The sequence below is a fragment of the Vipera ursinii genome, assembly GCF_947247035.1.
Source record: "Vipera ursinii genome assembly, chromosome: 1".
Taxonomy (NCBI): domain Eukaryota; kingdom Metazoa; phylum Chordata; class Lepidosauria; order Squamata; family Viperidae; genus Vipera; species Vipera ursinii.
This window is the reverse complement of record NC_139512.1, coordinates 252,052,914-252,077,437: the sequence shown is the minus strand read 5'-3', so window position 1 is coordinate 252,077,437 and position 24,524 is coordinate 252,052,914. Positions and strand designations below refer to the sequence as shown.

General features: G+C 39.3%; 1 protein-coding gene across 1 annotated transcript; it reads left to right on the top strand.

Moving 5' to 3' along the window:
- The first annotated feature begins 9,783 nt into the window (after positions 1–9,783).
- Positions 9,784–16,459, top strand: CD24 (CD24 molecule). Its single transcript, XM_083349539.1, has 2 exons — positions 9,784–9,867; positions 14,990–16,459. The coding sequence occupies exons 1-2, from the start codon at positions 9,799–9,801 to the stop codon at positions 15,146–15,148; spliced, it is 228 nt and encodes a 75-aa protein (XP_083205665.1). The 5' UTR covers positions 9,784–9,798; the 3' UTR covers positions 15,149–16,459.
- The last annotated feature ends 8,065 nt before the right edge of the window (positions 16,460–24,524 follow it).

Here is a 24,524-nt window from a genome sequence, read left to right as displayed (position 1 = left end):
AGAGAGGCCATGTTCTAAACTCAAACTTACCAAAAAATATGGAATCCTTGGTGCTCTCTGACCTTGATTATTTGTTTATAGATATTTCATTACCAAACTAGGTAATATCATCAATGATGTTACCTAACACTGATGATGTTATCTAGTCTAGTAATATCTGCAAGCAAATAACCAAGCTCAGAGAATATCAAGGACTCCACAGCTCAACTCTGAACTACATATACTGTCTTTTACTGGAATTATAAAAAAATATTTAAAAAACTATGAATCAATCTCTCCCAAGCATGTCTAAGTGGCCTCTGGTAACTTCATTCCAAAATGTGTGCCAAAACCCCTGCATATCTCAACGATAGTAAGTATATTTGTGGAGGAAAAGTTGCAAAACAAAAACATTTGTGCAACCATTTCCAGCTCTGCTCCCGTTGCTGTCACCTGCATAGGGCCATAAATGATGTTGTTGGATCTCAGCCACTCACCTAACTGGTTCATGCAGGATGTGCAGGACCTGAATTCAGGCAAAACATGCAGGTACTATAGCTGGTAACACAGAAGGAAAAGAGGGAGAAAGGAGGATCAGTCAACAAATTTGTGCCATGCCTTGCCCGCCTGTCTGAAAGGGGAACAACTGTTGCTGTTGTTGTTGTTGTTGTTGTTGTTTTGAAGATTACCTTTGGCTTGTTGATCAGTGATTTATTGTTGTTGAATTCTGTGCATACACTTGCTCAGTCTGTGTTTTTTTTTAAAAAAAAACCTCTGTACATATTCATGGTGCCACAAAGGGCTATTGTTTTAGTTAGATTGGCTGCATAGTATGAGAGGCCCATCTTCCTTTCTTTGCCAGGTGCCCATTCTACCTAGCTATTGCCCTGAAGGCAGTACGTATAGATTTGTCCCCAGATGCTCCCTGCCCCAACTAAAACAATAGAGGTCTACTCTCCTTCCCTGTTGGAAGCCAAAAAAGAAATTATTTTCAAAATAAGGAGGGCGAAAGGGGACAGATAGGTGAAGAACTCAAGGAGACAAATTACTAATTCAGAGCAGAAATGCTGGCAAACCAGTTTTGTGGTTAAGTCCAACTTATTACATTTAGAGATGAATGTGCAGGATTGATATTAATAAAAACATCCCGGAGACAGAAAACTAACATAACAAGAAGAAAACGAGAAGAAAAAACCCAAGAAAATTGGAATAACTATATGCATATTATGAAGGAATAGGGATTTATTTTGAGCAGTTGAAAAATAGTAGCAATGCATTCTAATTACATCACAGTGGCTGTCAACACCCAGGCCTAAATACAGCATACAGAATCCAAGTGCCAAATATGTGATTCTGCACAGAGAGAAAATACAGCTTTGGGACGTCTATCCAGCCACAAATTCCAGAAGCAGCAGGCACATTCTCAGGGCGATCCAAATAACAGCTCTCGAGAGCATCTGCTGTGGGGACTGCTGTGTTCAATACATCAAAAAAACCCTTTTATGTTGGAAATTATGATATTTCAGAAGCTTGCAACAGGAAATGCCCTGGAAAACACCAGTTCTTAAATGCACCAAAACTCTCCTTCTTATGCTCAAATAATTTAAATGAACCATTATTAAACCCAAGGAGCTTCAGATAGAGATTGCCACATGCCGATGCTAAATTACAGTTCATCCCATGCTCCGTTCTATCCCATCTGCCCTGACTTGGGACAAAAGGGAAGGTGTGCGTTTTAATATCTACTCAAGATTGACATAGCAGACTAATATCAAGGTGTCTGTTTCTTCATTTCTACATTCCACTGTATGTCCGGAGAAAGTTTGGTCTAGTGGTTATGGCACCAGCCTAGAAAGAGAGAGACCATGAATTCAAGTCCCACCTTAGACATGAAAGCCAGCTGGGTAATTTTGAACCAGTCACACTCTCTTAGCCTAACCCACCTCACAGGGTTCTTGTGGAGAAAATAGGAGGAGAAAGGTGCATCGAATACGGTCGCCACTTTTAGATAAGATAATCTTTACTGTCATTTTTTTACTGTCGGCACAACAGCACACATCAAAAATGGAATTTAGTTGCCTGCTCTCAAAGTGAAACACATACATGACCCACACCTAAAACATACTATAAACAACATATGTATAGACCCACACCCCTACATATACATAACAAATAAATATTAAATACTGTCCATCTTCAATATATAATGGAAGGAGGAAGCTTGAGAGTTCACAAGATTAATGCTGTATGGAATGAAACTATGGCTAAATCTGGATGCTCTGCTACGGATACCACGAAGCCTCCTCCCAGAAGGTAACAAGGAGAACAGGTTGGGAAGAGGATGAGTAGCGTCTCAGATAATCTTATGGACCCTGTTCAAACAACGCTTCTGGGCTATTTCCTGGATGGGAGGGAGGGATGGGAGGGAGGGAGGGAATTGCCAATGATCTTTTCGGCCATCCTCACCACTCTCTGCACTGCCTTCCTGTCTGAAGCAGTCATGCTTCCAAACCAGACTGTGATGCTGCATGACAGGATGCTCTCAATGAGTTATTTGTAAAAATAAGAAAAGCAAAATAATAAAGACAGGATGCGTATATATAAATTATATTTAAGCAATTTTTTAAAAAAAATCTGCAGCAAGGAAGAATGGATTGTTCAGATTCATAGGAGCGAAGGAGGAACATTACCTTGTTGCGATTTAAAGATTAAATAAAATAACAGGGGAAAGAATAGCCTACCTTTGTGGTCAAGCAGCCACAAGATGAGAAAGACAGTGTGTGCTTTACACAGCCTGGGCAAACCAAAAGGATGCTCCCTGGGGGGATTTAAGGGTGGGACAGAGGTATGCTGGCAGAAGAGATGAGGGAAAACAGGGTAGCCAGATCTTGATGGGCTCAAGTTTTGAAATGCACATATAGGACCATGACCATGATTGGAGGGAGGAGGCCTACCAGGGGCTGTAGCCATAGCAGCTGGATGTATTGCTAATTAGAATGAAACACAGTAAACCAATTTCCCTAAGACAATTGTTGCAACTTAGGGCAGAAAACAGTGAGACAGGGATTGGGTGGCACATACTGGCAATAGGCAAGCATAAATTGTGAGCTGGCTTTAGATTGTGGATTTAAGGAAGTGGGTGCCTACAGAGAGACTAAGGTGCATTATTCGAGTTATGCCAAACACAAAGCTGGGCAAGTGCCTCAGTGGAGCGAGAGAAAATTAAGATTATGAAAGACCTGCGCAACCTTGACAGGACTGGGTGGAGTTTAACAAGGAGAAAGGCCAAGTTCCGTATTGGGTAGGAAAAATGTATAGTATAGGATGGGAAGAACCGACTTGGCAGTAGTACATTTGAAATAGACTTGAGTGTCCTTGCAGCCAGCAACACAGCTAATCCTCGATTTATGGCCATTTAACACCATTTGAAGTTACAACAGTGGTAAAAAGTGACTTACCACGATCACTTTGTCCCCATAGTCACATGATCAAAGTTCAGACACTTGGCAACTGGTATATATTTACTGTACAATGGTTGCAGCTTCCTGAGATCACAGGATTGCCATTTATGATCTACCCAGGGGGATTATGACAAGTCAGGTCAATGCAGGATTCATTTAATGGCCATGGTAACAAAGATCCGAGATTTGGGCATGACTAACTTAATTACTGCATTGCTTAGTGACAGAATTTCTGGTCTCAGTTGTGGCCATAAATTGAGAGCTACCTGTATAACACGGAGGGTAAAAAAACAGTTTGGGGGAATGTGAATGTGTTAAGGAAGTATGAAACCCAGATAACTGAAAGTAATTGTTCTATGTATTTTGTCCTAATCAGCCCTATCTGGAGTACTGTGTCCAGTTCTGTGTACCACACTTCAGGAGAACAAAAAACAGGGACATGTTGGAACAAGTAGTGAAAGGCCTGGAAACTAAAGCCTATGAAGAACAGTTAAAGCTCCTGGATATGTTTAGTTTACAGAAAAGAACACTATGGCAGTAATCTTTAAAAATCTGAGGGGTTGTCACTTAGAATAGGGAGTGGATTTATTCTATGTTGCCTCAGAAGAAAGAACCACAAATAAAGGGTTAAAATTACAAGGAAATAGGGGCAGACTGGACATTAAAAAGAACTTCCTGACTGAATGAGCTGTTAAGTCAGTGGAATAGGCTGCCTGGTGATGTGGCAAATGCTCTTTCACAGGAAGTCTGAGGGTCATCTAACAGAGGTGCTGTAGTAGATTTTGCACCGGGCAGGGGATTGCATTAGATGACGTCTATGATCACTTCCAACTCTATGGTTCCTCCTTCAGTTTAAGGCCCTGCGCCCAAAATGAGAAGATGATAGTATCTACCTTCATGCCTTATTCCACAGGGTGGGAAATCCATTCTCTCCAGATCTGCTATGCAACAACTCAATTCCAATTCCAAGTTTTGTTGCCCAGCAAATTTGGAAGGCACTTAGATGAGGAAAGGATGTTTTCAAGGCTGGCTTTATACTAAAAATTGGGGGGGGGAGAATTAATTTGATACATCTGATTGAGGAAAGTAGCTGTCATAGTCTTAATACTGCTTGTATGATACAACAGAACTTCTCCATAAGGACAGTGCTGCAGCCGTTTTAGGCAATGTTATTATCATTAGTAAAAAAATAAATAAATTAAAAAAGCTTTGTCCATGTTACTTGCCTATTTTGAATTCTAAATAAAAAACATTGTCTTTCAGCAAGACCTTCTATGTGGATAATAAGTTGCTTTTCTCTGATGAAAAAGTCTACATGAACAAGCGAGTGACAATAATGAGATAATATAAATCTGTGATCCCAGCTTGATTCTTCACAACTAGAAAAAAAGAACAGTGGTACATTATGATCCATCCAGCTTCTCCAGGGTCAGGCTGAACTTGAGGAAAGGTTTACCAGATTCTAGCTCCATAATTAGTTTTCAGGGTAATTATTCATGGCTGAAAACTTCTAAACTGCTAAGCTTGTAAGCCGCCCTGAGTCTTTGGAGAAGGGCGGGATATAAATGGAATTAAAATTAAAATAAATAAAAAAATAAAATAAATATAATCAAGACCTTTGTGTGAACCTGGCTTTTCACCTTAGCTACTCCCTTCTATTTTTCACAAGACCTGAATTAGAGGGGAAGGGATTAAAATTCCAGCTTCAGCATCTCTCGTTTTTCAAGATGAGCTGTTTTCTACTTCTAGAAGTCTGTTCTAGAAGTGAGTAAGAATGAAGGGGTCTTTGGAAGTCAAGGGGCCAGGCAGGTATTCACCTAACACTGACTTAATACTATACCTTATTGCCCTTTGTGTCTTACCTATGAATGCATGTACATACAATTGCATTGTTAGACTTTAAAATGGCAGCAAGAAAAAAGGGGGGGTTGGGAATTATTTTTCTCTTTGCTGTGGTCCACCAAGGAGCAGCTCTTAACAGTGCATTCATAATAGGAACCATTGGGTTTTATCCAATACAGTAAGGGTTCCCAACCAGGGGTGCGAGATGATATTCCAGGAGGTGCAAAAACTTAGGTTTTCAAAATTATAGTGTATATGCATAATTCGTTGCCATTATTTTGAACTTTTGTAAGCGGGTGTGAGAATATATCAGAAGCATTCTAGGGGTGTGGGGTATAGAAAAGGTTGGGAGCAGCTGCAATACAGTAATGCAGGAATTGAAAATTACATTAACAGGAGAGTAAAGGTTTCTTCTAAGTCAAACTCAGCTCCCAGCGAATTCATGGGTATGTTCAGGTAATTTTATTGGCAGTTATGTAGAAGTGAGTTGCCACTACTTACTCTCAGATTTTTTCTTCTTTCATTTCTCAGTCTAGCCTACAATTCTGATACTTATTGGTGGTGGTGTCTTCAAATGCTATCCAGTTCCCATTCTGCTTATTTTTTGGAGATCAGTCAAGCATGACTAAAAACTGCTCCTGAGTCAGGCAATATACTGGCATTTTAATCAATTGATTCACTTTTATGATATGATTGCATATCTCACAACATGATTGCATTACTTTCTGAATTATAACAGTTCAGAAGATCCTACACCAAATTACCTAGGAGCAAAGCCTATTGAATGAAATGTTTATTCCAGAATAAAAATGTTATGCTTGTGTTATAAATATTGTTGAAACAGTAGCTAATCTCACAAACTGTATGAGTTGCTTGGTTTTGCCCTTGTTTGTTGTAGGGAGGGCATTATGACAACCACCTATTGTGATTTATGATGTTGCAAAATCCAGAAATAATGTCTTTCCAGACAGATCATGACAACTTAAGTAAGCCTTAATCCTTGGATAAACAGGATGTAAAATGATGGCCAGCACGTGCTTATTCGTGTTAATCCTACACAGGGTCTGAGCTTGTTTTACAAACATTGAACTAAACTAGGCATGTCCAACCCACAGCCCTAAACAGCTAGAAATGTGGCCCCACAAGATCATAATTAACGTCATTATGTGATTTTTATATTTATCTATATACTATATATTTCCCAAGACAATTCCTCTTCACTCAATGTGGCCCAGGCAAGCCAGAAGGTTGGACACACCTGAAATAAGCTGAAAACCTGGGAGAGTGCTTCTTCAAATATGGACGAGACAATTGTTTTGTTGATTGTTTTGTTTTTTGTTTATTTTGTGAATTGCCTAGGATTATTGTTTATAAAATAGGCAGCCATATGTTAGACAAAGACTTTGCTTTTCTTGTCATAATGGCACCTATCACACCAACTCAAAACTAATTTAATCACATTCTGGCTTAATGTTGGATGTGAAGTCGCTCGACTATTGATTCTGAAAATGCAGTGCAGCACAAGATAGAAAACTCTTTAAACCAGGGTCTTCCAAATACTATTAAACTCCAGTTCCTAGCATCCCTCATGCTGGCTGGGGCCGCTGGAAGGGGGCCACAAGTCTGTCTTCAGATATTTTCTGAATATGCATAAAGTCATAAGTGCTTATTTAGCAATATTCAGAGGGACATAAAAGATTTTTTTATTTTGCCAAAAGAACACTTAGAATTTGTGGCATTTGTAATATACCCATTGCACTTTAAATCATGCAAAAATGTGGTATATAATATCCCCTCCTTATTCCCTTTCTCTTGCTTTATCAGCTACATTTCAGGAAAAGTAAATAATATTTAAAATCATGTTTGCATTCTCCACTCCTGGAACTCTAGGACTGTTGTTTCTTACAGTTTAACAGCTTTGTGAGACAACAATAGTAGCTTATTCTCTTTCAATTTTCTGAAATGTCACCAGTCCTCTAAGGGTTCTCAGATAGTACCAAGAGTTGTTTTTCAATCGACTCTATTGGTCCTTTTTAGTTATTTATATATATCAAGCCTTTATTATTTTATTATTTTTTACAAATAATTCAAGACAGTGAATATATCCAGTATACCTTCCTCCTCTTATTTTCCTCACAACAACCCTGTGAGGTGGGTTGGGCTGAGAGAGAGAAAATGACTGGCCCAAAATCACCCAGCTGTCTTTCATGGCTAGGGTGGGATTTGAACTTGTGGTCTCCTGCTTTCTAGTGTGGTAACTTAACCCACAGACCAAACTGGTTCTTTGAGATGTCATTTATCTGGCTCTGGAATTACCTGTGTGGTCTCTTACCCTCTCCTTATTTATCCTAAGCTGCAGTTCATATCTGTTCTAGTGGCACAGTTATGACATTTCCTTCTGAGGTAAAACAAATGCAAAATACAAATTAGGAACTTATGCATTCTCACCAATATCCATCACTACTTCAACTACTTTCTCCACACAGTGACTCCCATGCTCTCTTTTCTTTGCATTCTACACCCGCCCTCCAAAAAAATCTTATCATTGCTATTTTTTGAATTTTTTGCAAGCCTCAACTCATTCTCAATTTTAGCCTTTCTGATATAGTTCCTACTGTTTCTGAACACTATCTTGTGTTCTTTGGTTAGGCCACCTTCTTCTTCCATCCTTTTTTTTTGCCGGTGTTTGTTTTTCTTGCTCATGATCAGCATTTTACATTATGAACTCCGTAAGGAGAAAATCTTATGTGGCTGCTAAGTTGCCAGCAACATGATGGTACATAATTAATTTTAGAGAGCTGGCATCCTTAGATTTCTTTTATTTTTCCTTGTAGGAATTGTTTGCAGCTCCATCCCATCCAATTTTGTAAGATTTCCAACCCTTCCTGGGCATTTATTTCTTAAGGAATTGAAGCTATCATAACCCACCTACCTTTCCTTGGAGTTCACCAACATTTGCTCCTTTCGTATCTAGTATGCTACTCTAATTCTTCTTCTTCTCCTTGGTTGCTATAGATTCAAAAATAACACAATCATTTCCCTCCACCTTCTAGGCAACAGTCACTTCTTCGATCAGTTCTCGCTGTCATTGAATATTAGGTCCGGAGTAGCACAGCCTCTTGTTGTTTTTGCACCTTCCGATAAATGAAGATCTAGTTTGTTTTTTTGGGGAAAATATATTGTAAAAGAAAAACCATAACCTCAGCACCTTTTACCACAGTATGGTCCTGCCCAGCAAGCTGTACCTGATGATGAGGATGAATAAATATATGAATTAAGAAGAAAGAGGCATCCTCCCCTCATGAGCCAGAACCAAAACTCACCCCACCACAGTTTCCTGTAATTTATGGTAGGAAACAAGCTTCTGCCCAAAGGCCAACTAGTAGTTGCACCAGTGCCAATTCAAAATATGCAAAAACGTATTCTGTGGCCTGTCTTAAGGAGTGGTGCTCAGCACATAACCAATGACACTTGATTTTTTAGAAATGTACATTTGCACAAAGGGCCCAGGACTTGCCCAGAGTACGCTTCTGTGGAGAAGGACCAGTTACTTTTTTTTTAAATGTGATTTAGATCCCCCCCCCAAAAAGAAATATCATACTTTTTGTTTACTTATTTTCGTATGCTAGGGATTCCGGGGTGGGGTGGGGGCAAGTAGTCCTCTAAAACAGGAAAATTGATTGAAATCTGAATTCATCAAAGTTTAGACACCAAGGATGACATAAGTTTTTTTTTCCAAGTCATACACAATTATGTGTATTATCCGGTAGGAGATATAGGAATATAGCCAGCCGTACCAACAGGCTGAAAAATAGCTTTTATCCGTGGGCTGTTAAGCTTTTAAATGGGACATAATCTTATGCAGAATTGACTCGGGAGGCCGGTGTGTGGTGTAGTTGGTTCACATAGTGTGGTGGGATGGAGGGTTTGTTGTCACTGTGTGTTGGAGGGAGAGAGGGGGGGGGAAGGCTCAGCTAATCTCAATGTACACATGTTGTACTTTGACAATAAAGGTTTATTTAATTATCCTTCTAATCTAGGAGGTGCAGCAGAAGGAAGGTGAGAGACCCGACTGCAAAAAGCAGCATTCCTGAGCATAGAGAGGTGTTTTTCCCCCCCCACCCCCGCCATTTCTCTTGCGAAAATTCAAATATGAAGTTCGGCAGTATTGTACTGTATTGAAATTAAAGCAGCCAGGAGCATCCCCAGCTCTCCTTCTCCCTCCGACCCCCCCCCTCGCCTCCCTCTCCCCAACCGCCTTCCCCGTTTAGCCACGCTGGTGTTTCATTTCCTTTGCCCGGTACGGAGTCAGAGGAGGGAGGGAGGGAGGGGAAGGGAGGAGTGGGTGGGGGGGCGTCCCAAAACAGAACGAAAAAGGAGGCGGGGGCGACGGGGCCCTGGACCCGCCCCCACCGCTTGGCGCGCGCATAAAAGCTCTCCGCCGCTTCGCCGCCGCCGCACACCTCAGAAAGCACTGGCAGGGGTGGGACGCGCGGCGCTCCCGGCACGAGCAGACATGGGCAGGGCGCTGGCTTGGCGGCTCGTCTTCGGGCTTTTTCTCCTGGCGCTGCTTTCACCCTCTCAGGTGAGCGGCCGACTGTGAGGCCCCTGCCCGCCGCGGGGTGGCTTCTCTCCGGGCCTCGGCAACGGGACCCCGGGAATAGGTGTAAGGCGGGAGGGAAAAGCAGAAGACGTTTATTCTTACTACCGTTGCCCCCACCGGCTTAAGGGTTCCTACCCGGGTTTTGCTTTCCAGCCGCGCGCGCGAAGCATTATTAATAAGTTGCATTAATAAGTTGCATTTGGGGCTGGGCGGAGGGGGAAATTCCCGACGGAGTTTTAAGTTTGCACATCGCGCTGAACCTTTGATAATGTGGCTTAATTGGTCCGGGCGTAGCTTGTGGAGTAAACCTAGCCAAGCTGTGGTTTGTTCAAGTAAACTTGAATTTAAGCGAGACGTGGCTTAATTGACGTGTGGATGAAACCTGAAACTCCCGTCTCTTTCTCACTTAGCTTGGCAGACGGAATTCCAGCCTTCTGTCGCCTCCTTTCCCCCAATTTTCTAAGAAGGGTTGAGCGTCGTCCCCCTTCTCCCCCTTCCGATCATTTTTTTTTACAGAAGTAAATTCCTTTACTTTTTTTTTTTTACAAGGAGGAAACTTGGCACTCCTTCCCCCTTTAGTAAGATTTCCTTTTGCAATTCAGTGTATGTCTACTCAGAAACAAAAGACCCATTGAATTTTGAATCAGGTAAGTGGTTAGGAATTAGTGCCTGAATATTTTAATCCCAACCACTGACAGGATGAAAACGGACTTGTAGAGTTTGGGGTAAAATAAAATTGCCTATTGGTTAGATTGCAATTGAATTGGAATAAAGTATCTGAAAAGCTACCTCCTGTAGCAGTTTTTAACCCTGTTTTGCACAAGCTGCCTAGAGCGGCTTTTTTTTTTAAAAAAAAGTAACTGCCTTATTATCCCTCTAAAATCAACATGATAGGAAAGAGCTGTGCTCTGTGAAAACTTGAAAGTAGGAAAATGCAGTTACCTGACAAATCTTCCGTCTCCCTTTTCCTAAAAGGCTAGTAGCGGCTAGCCTAGAGTAGGACTGCAGTTTTGCTGAACTCAATACATAGTGGCTGGAGTAGCTGAGAGTTGGAATGTAGCAAAACCTGCAGGCTATGTTTGGTTCCCCCCCCCCCCATTTTAGATTTTCTTGCTGTGTTGAAAAGCATTAGTTGAGAGACCTCACTATTCTGTCAGACTTCTGTGTGGGTTTTACATTCTATACTCAGTGTATAATTTTGTGTACTGTACTTGAGCTGTGTGGAGTTCCAAATTGGAAGGGGAAATGTAATTTGAATGTATGTGGGTATGTAAGGAATCTATGGAAGAGTAGCTGTGTCTTCTGTGACTGTCCTCTCTAATCAACATCTTTGGTTTGTGGTGCTCCAGACAGATGAAGTATATGTATATTGCAAATCCTATTTTTCTTTTGAATTCAGACATCTGCATAGCCCCCTTTTTCCCCCCTTACCAGTAGATGTAAATGAAAATTCAATCATCCAGGTTAAAAGCATTCAAAAATATTAAATTGGGGCAACTGGGCCAAAGTTTTATTAAAACCTGAGACATTTCTGGACCACGGAGAGGTTTCGTTACTCACCCAAGTAACTTCTTCAGTCAAAATGAAAATTTTGGGTAGTCGGAGTCATTGGAATGTACTAACTATTGCCATACAAACTGCAGGGGTTTCTCTCCAAAATGAAATGCAAAATGTAAATGAAGACTCAATCATCCAGGCAAAAGTTTTTTAAAAAGACTCTTGACTTTCTGCCTATCCAAAATTTTCATTTTAACTGAAGTCACTTGGATGAGTAACAAAAGGTCTTGGTTTTAATCAACTTTGGTCCAGTCAGCATGATTTAACCTTTGTATATACTTACCGTTGGATACTGCTATAGAAGCAGAGATTTTCTCTTGTGAATTTTAGTATAGCAGTGTAGTATAGTCCAATAATTTAAGAATCTTCTATTTTTGTTAAATAAGTTTTCAAGTATTAACTTTCTAGAAATATATTTTTTATCATGCCTTTAATTTTTATGTCAACTTTGGAGAAATTTTGGAAGCCCTATCTGACTTGGCATTAAAAAGAATGACAGGTTAGCACTTCCACAGACTCCTTTTATTTTCCATTGCAATTTCTGGAGGACATGTAACACTTCTAGCTCAAAGTTAGGACAATAGAAGCTTAGCAGGTTAATATTTTATGCGGCCAGTTTCAAAAAGGTGATGACTTGCACTTTACTCTTGCCACCTTATATCGGGCTTAGCAGACAGAGTTGAAGGCATGAGAATGTGCCTTTTGAAGGAATAGCAAAGAAACTGGAATGAATATTGAGCAGAAATGGATACTTAAAAGGGGCTGCAGTTTTTTGTGGCAGTGAATTTGTTGTTGTAAGGGTCTAATAGAAAAAGCAACATCAAGCTTAATTACAGAGGATTTCCTAATATTAACTTGGTAGTATGTAACAAAATGATTTCTTTGAATATAATGCTTTCTATGTGCTGTATATCTTCCCAGCTTCCTGACTTCAACTTCACAGCTAACATATGTTAACAGTATATGGCGTCGTTGCTCTATACGTGTGAAATGCAATGTAAGAACTTAAAACTAAACAGCTAGAATATATAGTAATAGTTAGGTGGCAATACTGCAAGTGCATTTCACAAGTTGGAATTCCCTTTATTAAGGGAAAAAAATCCTTGTGTGTAGGATTTCTGAAATTAAAAACTTAATGTGGATAATATATGAGCAGATGTGAATGCTGCCTCTTAAACTTGACTGGACTCTCAGTGCTTACTGAGTATAATTTTTGCTGAAAATAAACATCTCCACTTAAAATGGATGGGGTGAAACTAACTTGATATATTAACATACTTGATTTGGGGAATATTATGGTGGGTTTGCAATCACTATATGACAATCTTACATGTATTACTGTTAATTGAAGTAGATACTCAAAGTCTACCCTACACTTTCCCAGCTATCAGATATTGTTCATATGTTACATGAAGTCTGATGTCATTAGCATGACATAACTTGGTCTATCCATCTGTAGACTGGGACAATCTTCACTCCTAGTGAATGCCGGGACAGGTCTACACAATTTTCATGGCAACCTTTTTGGGAGTGTTTGTCCTTGTCTTCTTCCTATGATTGAGAGAGACTGACCCAAGTCATCCAGCTGCTTCATGCCTAAGGCTGGACTGGAACTATAGTGAGTAAGGAAGCCGTCTTTGAAATATGCAAGCTCTGTTGACAAGGTATAAAGTCCAGTATATCCAGATAATATTCAGAAGTGACTCAAGTGCATCTCTGGTACACTGATCTACATGGAAAAGGTACCACAGTTGGGACATGCAAGTTTCTGTTATTTAGCCAATCTCAATAAAAGTAGTTTTAGCCCACCTGTGAAGGTGATTTCCTAGCCTCATCTACCTAGTGGGGATGACTGGAATTCATATTCTTCTGGTTTCAAACCACCGTATCAAACTGGCATGGTGGTTAAAGGTCTTGGTAATACAAAAGACTTGTGTATCAAAAATAGATTAAAGTGGTGTTTTTGTGGCCTGATTCACAAATTTCACAAACCCTTGATCCATGGCTTATTGAATAAACCACAGTTGACTAGGTTCAGGCTACAAATTAAGTCATAAATTGTAATAGTTGGGATCACAAAGCAAGTTGAGCCATAATCCAGCTTGGTTTAAAGGGATATTTTAGCTCAGTCAGCACACTCCTGCTTTTCTAATTCTATGCAACTTTTTAAAAATTCTTGAAATAAACATTAGTGCTAAGTGGCTGGAGACAGACAATGTGTGCGCTCAAATCTAGTAGCAGATCTGAAAATGTGGTATGTGCTTATCCCATTCATGTCATTATTTGAGCCAGTTTTTATGTTGTAGTCAGATTTCTAAAAGTCTTGTTGACTGCATAGTAACCAAAACAAAAGAAATAATACCTGTGCCATGAAATTTGAAGTAATTTTAAGGCCATTTTAAATAATTTAAATTCCTAAAATATTATTTCATCCCTTGCCTGCCATGGCATGCAAGAACAAAATTATAAATTGATTTCATGTGCAATTTTATCTCTAGTCTTGTAACTATTTAATTACCCTGTTTCAGACTTTTCACCTTAAAAATCTTCTACTTTTCTAAAGTGTCAATAATCCAATTAAATAAATAAATAAATAAATAAATAAATAAATAAATCTCCAGCATTATTAATGTGACTGTTTAATCAGAAATGTTTAATAAGCTGGAAATAAGGTGTTTCATATCATGTAAGTCAAAACCAAACAAGCATGTTATGATGTAGTGTAATGTCTGATTCTAGTGGCAGATTTCTTTATGCGCTCAACTGGAGTAAGAATGACAAACTATCAGTTATTTGTCTAAAATTACCTCTAATAGTATTTTGGTTTTCTGATTGCTAACTTTTGATATGGTCTCGGTTAAATCTGACAAAGTCAAAAGAGAAAGAATATGTTTCAGGGAAATTATGGTTTGAAAGATGGTGAAGTATGGGGGATGAGGTGATTGGTATTGGTGATGTCAGAGTATAATTTCCAAGTTGTCAGTGTCATTATTGGTATGGGATATACAAAAAGTTGGGCTGTGAGTTCTCCTTCTCGCTGTCATGGAGTTCTTTCCTTATTGACTATCTGCCTCATCACTGACGTATCACAAGAAAAAGATTTTACATTGTTTGCTTTGCATTTTACATAGAGTTAACATATATTTTTATTGCAATCCCATACTCGTTTATCTTGGAATAAGCTCCAGTGAACTTGATGGGGCTTTTTCAGAATATGGAATTATGCTCTTTAAAGTGTACTTTTTAGGAAGGGCAGTGATGCTTATTCTATCTGTGTTTCATGGTAAAATGAAAAAAAACACTATCTTCACAATCGCTCTATATAGATTAATGTAATAACGTAGAGTTCCAGGGGTAGGCAACCTTGGCTCAGTCAGCTATGGTGGCTCAGGAATTCTGGGAGTTGAAGTCCATGAGTCATAAAAGAGCCGAGGATGCCTACCCCTGCACTAGACCAATACGCTATAAGCCCTGGAAGGCAGAATGCAAAATGTGGTGATTGATTTTACAGTCTTTTCTTCTTCTTCTTCTTCTTTTGCATATTTAGGGAGGAGAAAATAAAACAGCTACTGACGCTCCGCGTAATAATTCAGCTGTGACTCCTATGTCACATAAGATAAACGCCACCACCAAGGGACATGGAAATTGTCTTCAGTCAACCACGGGCCTCTTCATTCTCTCAGTCTCTCTCCTGTACTTTTCTTAAAGCATCTGGTCTGGGAAAACAACATCCTTCCCTACCAAGTTCCCTGATTTCATCTAAGATGGTGAGATCTTCAAATTCTGAGAATTAAGAAAAACAGCACAAAATACTTGTATCCAGCCAGCACAGTTAAGCAACAGTTCAGTCATTGGTACCAATTTGATCAAAACTCTTGGTAAGAATACCTGATGAATGGAATCGATCTTCCTTCCAAAGAAATCCGATTCACAAGGCAGACTATGGATTCCAATATTCAACACCTTGAACTCATATTGCAAGAGAAATACAACTTGACAAGCCATGGATCATGCCTTCTAAGAGGAAAGAGTTGATAAAGCTATGCAAAGTAAGGAGCTTAATTTGAAAATGACGCTCATCCTCTTAAGTTTATAAAACCAGTAAAAAAAAAATAGCTCTGAAACTAGTTCCCCCCCCCCTCATCTAGCAGAAGTAATTCTGCTTCCTGTCTAGCAGAAGTAATTCTAATCAGAATTTTATTTTGGAATTTCCCAGTCAATCCACTGATTAAAACAATTGTTATAGTTCAAAATGGAAGTTTGCATAATTTAAAACCAATTGGAAACATTTACTGTATTTTTTTTCAATTTTGTTAAAGCTGTAAGTGAACCAAATGTACCAGCAGAATAAGATATATAAAATCTATTGCAAGATTATTTGCTAATAGCCAATATAAAATAAGTAATAAGGAAATAATGAATCAACTTACATAATTAAACTTGAATAGTTTTTCTCATAGCAGCCTCCTCCTAAAAGTTTCTGGGGGTAATTTCTAAATGTCAGTGTTGGTGCAATTAGTGTTTAATTTATTCTTTCAATGAAACATCTTTGGGCAAATAATTTTCCTTTATGTTGAGTGAAAACACACAATGTTTAAATCCTGAAATATTAATCCTTAAAGTGTGTATCTTTTAAAGGTTGAAACTGATATATTTGCACAAATTATTTCTATTCAAAGTGTTCTGTACAGTAAGTAATTTGAACTAAAGCTGGTACTAAAATGTTATCCAAGTATTTGGCTCTTCAGAAATAAATAATGGAAAGTCTTGTGGGTAGAACCACATCCATAGACAGTCTTGTTCACTTACTATGTGTGATCATGGCTTCAAATGCACCCTTGTTTCTTTGACTTAGTCAGTTACCCAGAATCTGTATACATCCATTGCATTGTCAAATAGTTATATAATATACCTTGGGGTGGAGGGGGGGATTTATGCATTCCTTTTGTATTGAGTATACTGTTTGACTTAATGATTATGTAACTATGCTATAATTTTAAATAAAACAATGGATCTACTTCTTGTACATTCTAGTTTTTTTGATAATCAGATCTCCGGTATTCTGCTAATGGTTAGGGCAGAACCTTCTCTAATTGAGTAACTGGATTTAAAAAAAAACCACGTTAAGTTCTATTCCTAATAATCTTGTCAGTGACCGTGCACATCACGGGATTTGTTTGCTTGGTTTAGGATATTTTACTGGCTATGGATTGAATCTCGGGGTATCTCTGAAGCTGGGATGTGTACAAAAGGGTGTCTGCATGTCCTAGGAAAAGATGCCGCTGCTTTAAGGGTTCCAACCTAATTTGATTTAGGGAAGCAGCATTAATTGGTACCTGTTAATCAAATCTCCTAATTACATGTCCAGCTTCTGCTCAAGTCAGTGCAGGATAACTGAATTGTTTAACTGTAGTTGAAAGGGACTGGAATAAACTGCGGAGGCATACAGTGGAAAACTTTTATCTGCTTTCTGTGGTTGCTCTGGCTTCTAACCATATTAAAACTAAATGAGTTCTGTATATCCTGCTCATTGACTTGGAAAAAGATAGCTTGGTAACCTGGAAAGGTTTTTTGTTAGTGAAATTTAATCAGGACAATGAAACCTTTGAGAAAACCACAAACATGCCAGTGAGAACAAAGTGTATTTATCAAGTCATAGGGGAAATGGCAGACCCTTCCTGTTAATAACTTCCCAATTAATTCTCCCCCAAGTGGGAGAAACATGATGGCTGGATGCTAGACAAGATGATAATGCTAAGTAATCTGGGCTGTTCGTGGGGAGGTGGGGGGGCGTTCCCTGTTAAGCCCATTTTCGGGCTTAAAAAACAAGCTTCCGTGTGGCACAAAACTGGTGAGGATCTACAAAGCCCTAAATGACATGGGTCCAGATTATTTACGGGAACACCTTCTGCCGGCGTCAACTTCCTATCGTCCTGTGCGCTCCCACAGAGAGGGCCTCCTCAGGGTGCCGTCGGTCAGGGAGTGCCGGCTGGCGGCCCCCAGGGGGAGAGCATTCTCTGTGGGCGCGCCTGCCCTCTGGAATCAGCTGCCTATGGAGCTCCGGATGGCTCCCGACCTTCGCTCTTTTCGCCATGACCTGAAAACCTGGTTATTTGAGCTTGCCGGCCTGGACTGAGGGATTGGGGTCTTAAATTTTATAATTTAATTTATTTGTTTGGGGCTAAATTTAATTTAATCTATTTTAACTTTTGTATGCTGTATTTTAGTTGCCCTGTACACCGCCCTGAGTCCTTCGGGAGAAGGGCGGTATATAAATCTAATAAAATAAATAAATAAATAAAACTAGGCCATTAGTTGTGGTCTGGGCTGGCAACAAGGCAGACGGATGCATGTGGTTCTACCCCTGATTTAAACCCAGCTAAACTATACATTCAGTGTTGGATCAGTCAAAATTATCTAACAAGATTAATCTGGATAATAGATTCTGGAAAGCCTTGAAGCAGTTGAGCTTGTTTAACGCTATGGCCCTGCTTTAATTTTTCAATATATTTTACTGAACTTTAAGCTCACTGGGAACACAGTTAGAAACCTTAAAGTATTCACTTTGGCATATATCTGTATTTCTTAAACTTTTTTTCTCTTAGAACCTCTTACCACTTTTTAAAAGAAAATATGAAGGACTCCAAAAGAGCTTTTGTTTGTATAAATTGTATTTACTGCATTAAAAATTAATATATTTGCTGCTGCTAACACTTCTCATAATTGTTTGATGAGATTTTAATGAATTATTTTTCAACCTAGTCTAGCAAATAATTTTGATTTGGGGAGCCCCTGAGATGATGTTGGGGAACCCTTAGGTCCTAGGATCACATTTTAAGAAACACTGTCCTAGACCAGAGGTGTCAAACTGGCGGCCCGCAGGTCAGATGTGTCACATGCAGGCCATGCCCACCGTGGCTCTGCAAAGGCAAAAAACGTCGTGCTACATCACATGATGCAATTGAGTTTGGCACCCGTGTCCTAGACAAAAGAGTTAAGACCACAAGGACCTTGTTTATTCACTTTGCTCTTTAGATACTGTGAGAAATGATATTGAAGAAACAGTTGCACTCACACCTGTGATTTTCACTATCTAGTATTCTATATGTATCTATATATGCGTATATTAAACTTATTTCTGCTAGAGTCGATTCTTCCTTTTAGACATCTGAAGGCTCAAATTTCCCAGTGGAAAACAACATTCAATGATTACATTGTGTCACAAACAAGAATCTGCATTCTAACTCCGTCTCTCTTTTTTTTTTAATAGTAAAAAGCAACTTTGAAATACTACAGATATCATTTGCTTGTGCAGGAAATTTTTATACCAGCTCTGCATTTAAAAGACATTACGTAGTTTTGACTGCTAGGGTTTCTCTGAAGTCTACCATTTTATATACAGTGTAATGCCAGGCACATTTACCCAATAGAAAACCTTATTTCGTTCGAAGGGACTTATTCTCATGCAAGGGGGAATAGCAGTCACATTCCAAGCCTTACTCTTTCCTGAAGTCCTGAAAAGTAACTTGATCTCTCCTTCAGTTAGCAGCCTCTGATCAGTCAAATGAAACTCTCAGTTTCCTGGTCATTAATACATTTAATTGCATGTTCTTAATGTCCCAGAGCTGCTTAGGAGACATTATTGATTCAATTTTATTCTGCCAATTTTCTAAATGTTTTCTTTCTTCAGATATGAACTTTTGTGTCATTCAGCGACCGATAATGACACTGCTGTCACATTCAAGATCCACACAAATGAATATCTTATTTTTCTGGTTTTCTCAATGTCTTACGGTATTTCTTTCATGGCTGGCAAGTTTCAGCTTTAGATATGAACTGATACAATTTTAAAAACTGGAGAATGCTTTATAGTGATAAGGACTTGCAAATAGTGTTGGTTTTAAATTGAGCATGCCCAATATTAGCACATACTTTCATGATCTAGTGCAGGAATAAGCAACTCCTTTGGACCATGGACACATGTGGAGCATTGATTCAATCCTTGTGTCAAATTTGCTAAGCCTAAAGCTCTCTTTCACCCACACACACAGGCACATTCAGAAGTACGGTAATTTTTTTAATTAAATTGGGTAGAAGAAAGAACTACAAGTGTCAATTTCCATATATTATAATAGTGTAATAGTGCAATCCAAATTATCAAGCAAATGTCACAATGTTTAATATAATATTGGGGAAACAGGACTGTGCCATTTGCTTTGAAAGGAATGCTTCAAATCACCCAGGAACACTTCTTTGCAAATCATTAAAGCAGCCATGTATTTTTCCAAACTGTGTAGTTGCTTTGGCTGTCTCCGGCTGCAGAAGCCTGGGACAAAAATGTTACTGCTCTGATAACTGAAGGAAAAGAGAACTCTCGGGTGTCCTCAAGAATTTGAGTACCTCCAATGTGTAACATATAAATGAACGACTAGGACATTACATTAAATTGTTGACCCCTTCCTTGCTTCTCTGTCGGAGGAGTATTGTGCTAACATCCTCTGACATAAGGCTCTTTTTCATGATTACATTAACATATAGTTCCTCCATCCTTGAATCAGCAGAAAAACTAGCTGGCATATATTGCAGCGCCCTTGTGGTTAGGCCCTACTTTGCCTAAGTAATAAGGGCAGGGAGGGATGCTATCTTACCATTTAAGAGGAACTATAATTAAACATGAGTGTAGTGTACTTCAGAAGAAGTGCGAAAGCTATGCTTCCCGTAACCCCCAAATACCTGACAGACATTGCACAGACTCTAGAACAGTGTTTCTGAAACATGGCAACTTTAAGATGCACAGACTTCAATTCCCAAAGTTCCCCATTAACGATGAAACAGGATGTGTTCTCCTTCCATGTAATGTTCCCACTGGTGCCAGCTGCTTATCAGCTGCCAGCCAGCTGCAGGAATTCAGTTCTCTCCTTATCAGGTCAATAAACCCATGATAAACCTCCATGCAAACAAAGACTGTGCAGCAAGAATTGCTATGCTCTGCCTCAGGTTTAGCTGCCAGCACTGGCTCTAGTGGTAAGAATAGAATAGAATAGAATAGAATAGAATAGAATAGAATAGAATAGAATAGAATAGAATAGAATAGAATAGAATAGAATAGAATAGAATAGAATAGAATAGAATAGAATAGATCCTTGGAGGTCTTCTAGTCCACCCCTCTGCTCAAGTAGGAGAACCTATACCATCTCAGACAAGTGACTGTCTAGCCCAGGGGTAGGCAACCTTGGCTCTTTTATGACTCAGGAATTCTGGGAGTTGAAGCCCATAAGTCATAAAAGAAACAGGGTTGCCTACCCCTGGTCTAGCGGCCTCTTCTTAAAAATCTCCAGTGATGGAGTGCCAACGATTTCTGGAGGCAAGCATTTCCACTGGTTAATTGTCCTCACTGTCAGGAAGTTTCTTTTTAATTCCAGGTTGCTTCTCTCTTTGATCAGTTTCCAACCATTTTGCAGTGGTTTTTTTGGTATGTTGTACTGTAGTTTCTTTTTGTGTGAAGACTCATGCAAAGAATGAATTAAGCAGTTCTGCATTCTCCCTTTGCCTGTTATTTCCTTGCCATTTAATATGTTGGAAGAAACTTTTTTTAATCATCCTTGATTTCTGTTGCAAGTCTTTGTTCATTCTGAGTCTTTGCTTTCCTGACTTCATCTTTGCATGTTCTGGCTGTTTGCTGATAATCGGCCTTAGTTATGTACCCCTCTTTCAATTTTTTATTTATCCTTTTTGTCTTTCAGTTTGTCAGAGAGATCTTTATGCAGCCATGCTGGTTTCTTCTTGAATTTCTTGTTTTTCTTTTTCAGTGGTGTAGTGCTTGTTTGGGCTATTATGATTGCATTTTTCAGAGTTTCCCATGCTTGTTTTCCCCTTTAGGATTTTCATCCATGGAAACTTTCCTAGATTCTCTCTGAGTTTGTTAAAATCAGCTCTTTTGAAGTTTAAGACACTGGTTGGATTGTTTATTATTGCTAGTGTCTGCATTGTATTAAATTCCAGTTTGACTTGGTTACTTTCACCCAAGGTTCCGACAATTTCAACTCCCTCTATCACTTCTTCTTTATTAGTAAGAATTAAGTCCAGTATAGCTTTACATCTAGTTCCCTCCTCCATCTTTTGGATGACAAAGTTGTCAGCTAGGTTGGTTAGGAATCTGTTTGATCTCCCGCTTGCTGCAGAGTTTGTCTCCCAGTTGATATCTGGATAGTTGAAGTTTCCCATTACTACTGTGGTATGCTTCCTACATACATTTGTTAACTTGTTGGCAAAGAGTTCATCTATTTCTTCTGATTGGTTGGGTGGCCTGTAATATATACCTATGGCAAGATCACTTTTTTTTTCTTGTATATTAACCCATGTACATTCTGGAGATATTAGAAGCAGGATGATGCAGAGAATCCTTGACTTCCCATCACAACTGGGATCAGAATTCTCATTCCCAAGCAAGGTAGTTGTGGAGTGATTTGTGCCCAATTTTACATATATATTTTTTTGGCCAAGATTGTTAAGCGAATCCCTGCAGTTCAATAAATCGTGTAGTCCTTAAGCGAACCTGGTTTCCCTCATTGACTTTGCTTGATGGAAGCTGGCTGGGAAGTTCGCAAATGTCGATCGCATAACCCTGAGATGCTGCAAATGTTGTGAATTCATGCTGGTTGCCAGGTGCATAAATTTTGATCACATAACTGTTGGGATGGTCATAAGGTCAGGGACTGGTCATAAGTCACTTTTTTCAGTGTTGTTATAGCTTCAAACAGTTTCATTTACTGTCCTGGTCTGATTGCATGGAGTTAGTGGTCCACCTGCCCTCTTGTCAACCTGCTCAGTCTTGACACCCTTGATACCTGTTGCTGGTCTGGCAAGAATGGCAGAGATGGAGAAGGTTAGATCTTTGGTAAGGGGAAGAGAGAGGGATTCAGAGGAAAATGGCCCTGAAAAACATGTCCAAGAGACCAAAGGGGAAAGGGGGTGCCTGCTGCAGCCTAAAATGCCAGTGTGACAAAACCAGCTTGCAGCCCCTGTCTCAATTAACGAAGCATTGCAAATATCACCGGTATAGCAAGACGTGTGTGTCACGAGGCCATCACTTTAACTGGAAAAGCCAAGGACAAACAAACGGATTCCATGGTAAGCTGAGGAAAAACTGAGGTCATGGGCACCTGTTCTTGAAGGACATGTTCTTGTTAATGGGACATCTCCATGTTGCAGTTAGCAGCAGATGGGACCATAAGTCAGTTTTGAACTCTACCCCCTGAGGGAAATGAAAAAGCAGAAGGAGAAGGAAAAACAGAAGGAGGAGAAGAAAGAGAGAAGTCTAACGGTATCTGACTGGTCATAGCTTTGCCTTTTGGAGAGCCGGAGACATTTCCTGCTATAACAGCAACTGTATCATTTTGAATTTAAAAATATGTGCTCATATGTTGAACTAGATACTTACCATGGAAAGTACTTTAGAAGGTAGTCAAGAAGGGGTTTTATTTAACATCTATAAATGTGAGGAAATATTGCCAGCCAGCTTGGATTTGTTGAATGGCTGAAAGAGGAGGGACCGTACTGATGACCATCAACTCTACTTCTCACCAATCCCTCCCAATGCTTTTGTTTAGATTTTCATATGAAATGGAAATCCACAGGAAAACATTTCAGAATCAAAATGGCAGTCCCCACTGCTGTCAACAGGAACTGTTCCTCCCACAAGAACAAATTACTGTATTTATTTATTTATTTATTTATTTATTTATTTATTTATTTATTTATTTATTTATTCATTCATTCATTCATTCAATTTGTATACCGCCCTATTCCCGAAGGACTCATGCTTTAAGCTTGAGTGATAATTTAGAAAAATCCCCTTCTTGGGAGCACCAATGGTTGCTGAGAAATCTAGGGATATCAAGAAATAAATACTGCCACAATTTCTTCCCACAAAAACAAAAAAGCCAACATGTTTGACTAAGTTTCATTCCTAAATTTGGTGTAAAATCAGATTGAAATAAATTTCATCTATTTAGACAACCATTTTGACAATCTACCTAGATACCAGTCCCAAAGAATATGTGTCTGAGGGGCCACAAATTTCATGTTTTCTATATTTATTCATAGAAACAGCATTATCTATATGGCCAGGCTGGATGAGGCTTATAGTAGTCCATCTGAAGGCTGCACATTGCTAACATCTAGCTCATATTCCACCAAATTCCAGTATAGGTGAACACATGCCTATTTCTCTTTAACTTTATTTCCTTTTAAATTCAGCACTTACATCCTCAAACTAGAAGTGCCATTGTTTTACCACAGCTTTTGCTTTTCTATTAGCTGGGATTTATTTTTATAAATTTTATAGATGTGCTATATTAATGAACTGATGTTGCTGTATTTTGTAATATCCATTATTCGCCATGGATTTTGAATATTATTTTGCCATCTTCTGTTCCCATAGTTGCTCTGCCTGTTTTGGCAGGAAGCAAAACATGAAATAAATGGTTACCTCAACCAGGAGGAATTTTGACTTCTTATATTAACCTTTTACATGCATTATGTGGGGATGCAGGACTTCTGAAGGTAACTGTAGTTTGACTTCTCATTTCCTTATGGGTTATTACCTAATCTGTCCAGTGAAGTTGTTCCACACCTTTCACAGTCACTGAGTACATGGAGTGATACTGATGACTTGAGGCAATTCTGCTTTCAGGAAATTGTTGCACCTGCTTGCTCCTGCCTAAAGTCAGTATGTCTACAATTTCAGAAGGTCAGGGTCTAATAATATCCTCAACCCACCTAGCCTGTTTGCAAGGTGACTTCCTAGCTCCCCATCAAAAGTTGTATTGTTCTTCTCTGATGGCACACACACCAGCCTAACCAATTTGGTGCACTATGTTTGTTTAAGAGAGACCTCCATTGCAATTAGCTGATATGTGCTCTGAAGCAGGGGTCCTCAACTTCCAGGCCATGGACAAGTACTGGGCTATGGCATGCCAACAACTGGTCCACACAAACAAGCAAAGCTCCCTCCATGGGATGCAGGCAGCACACAAAACCACGCACTCTCCGGTCCATGGAAAATCCTTTCTCTATGAAAC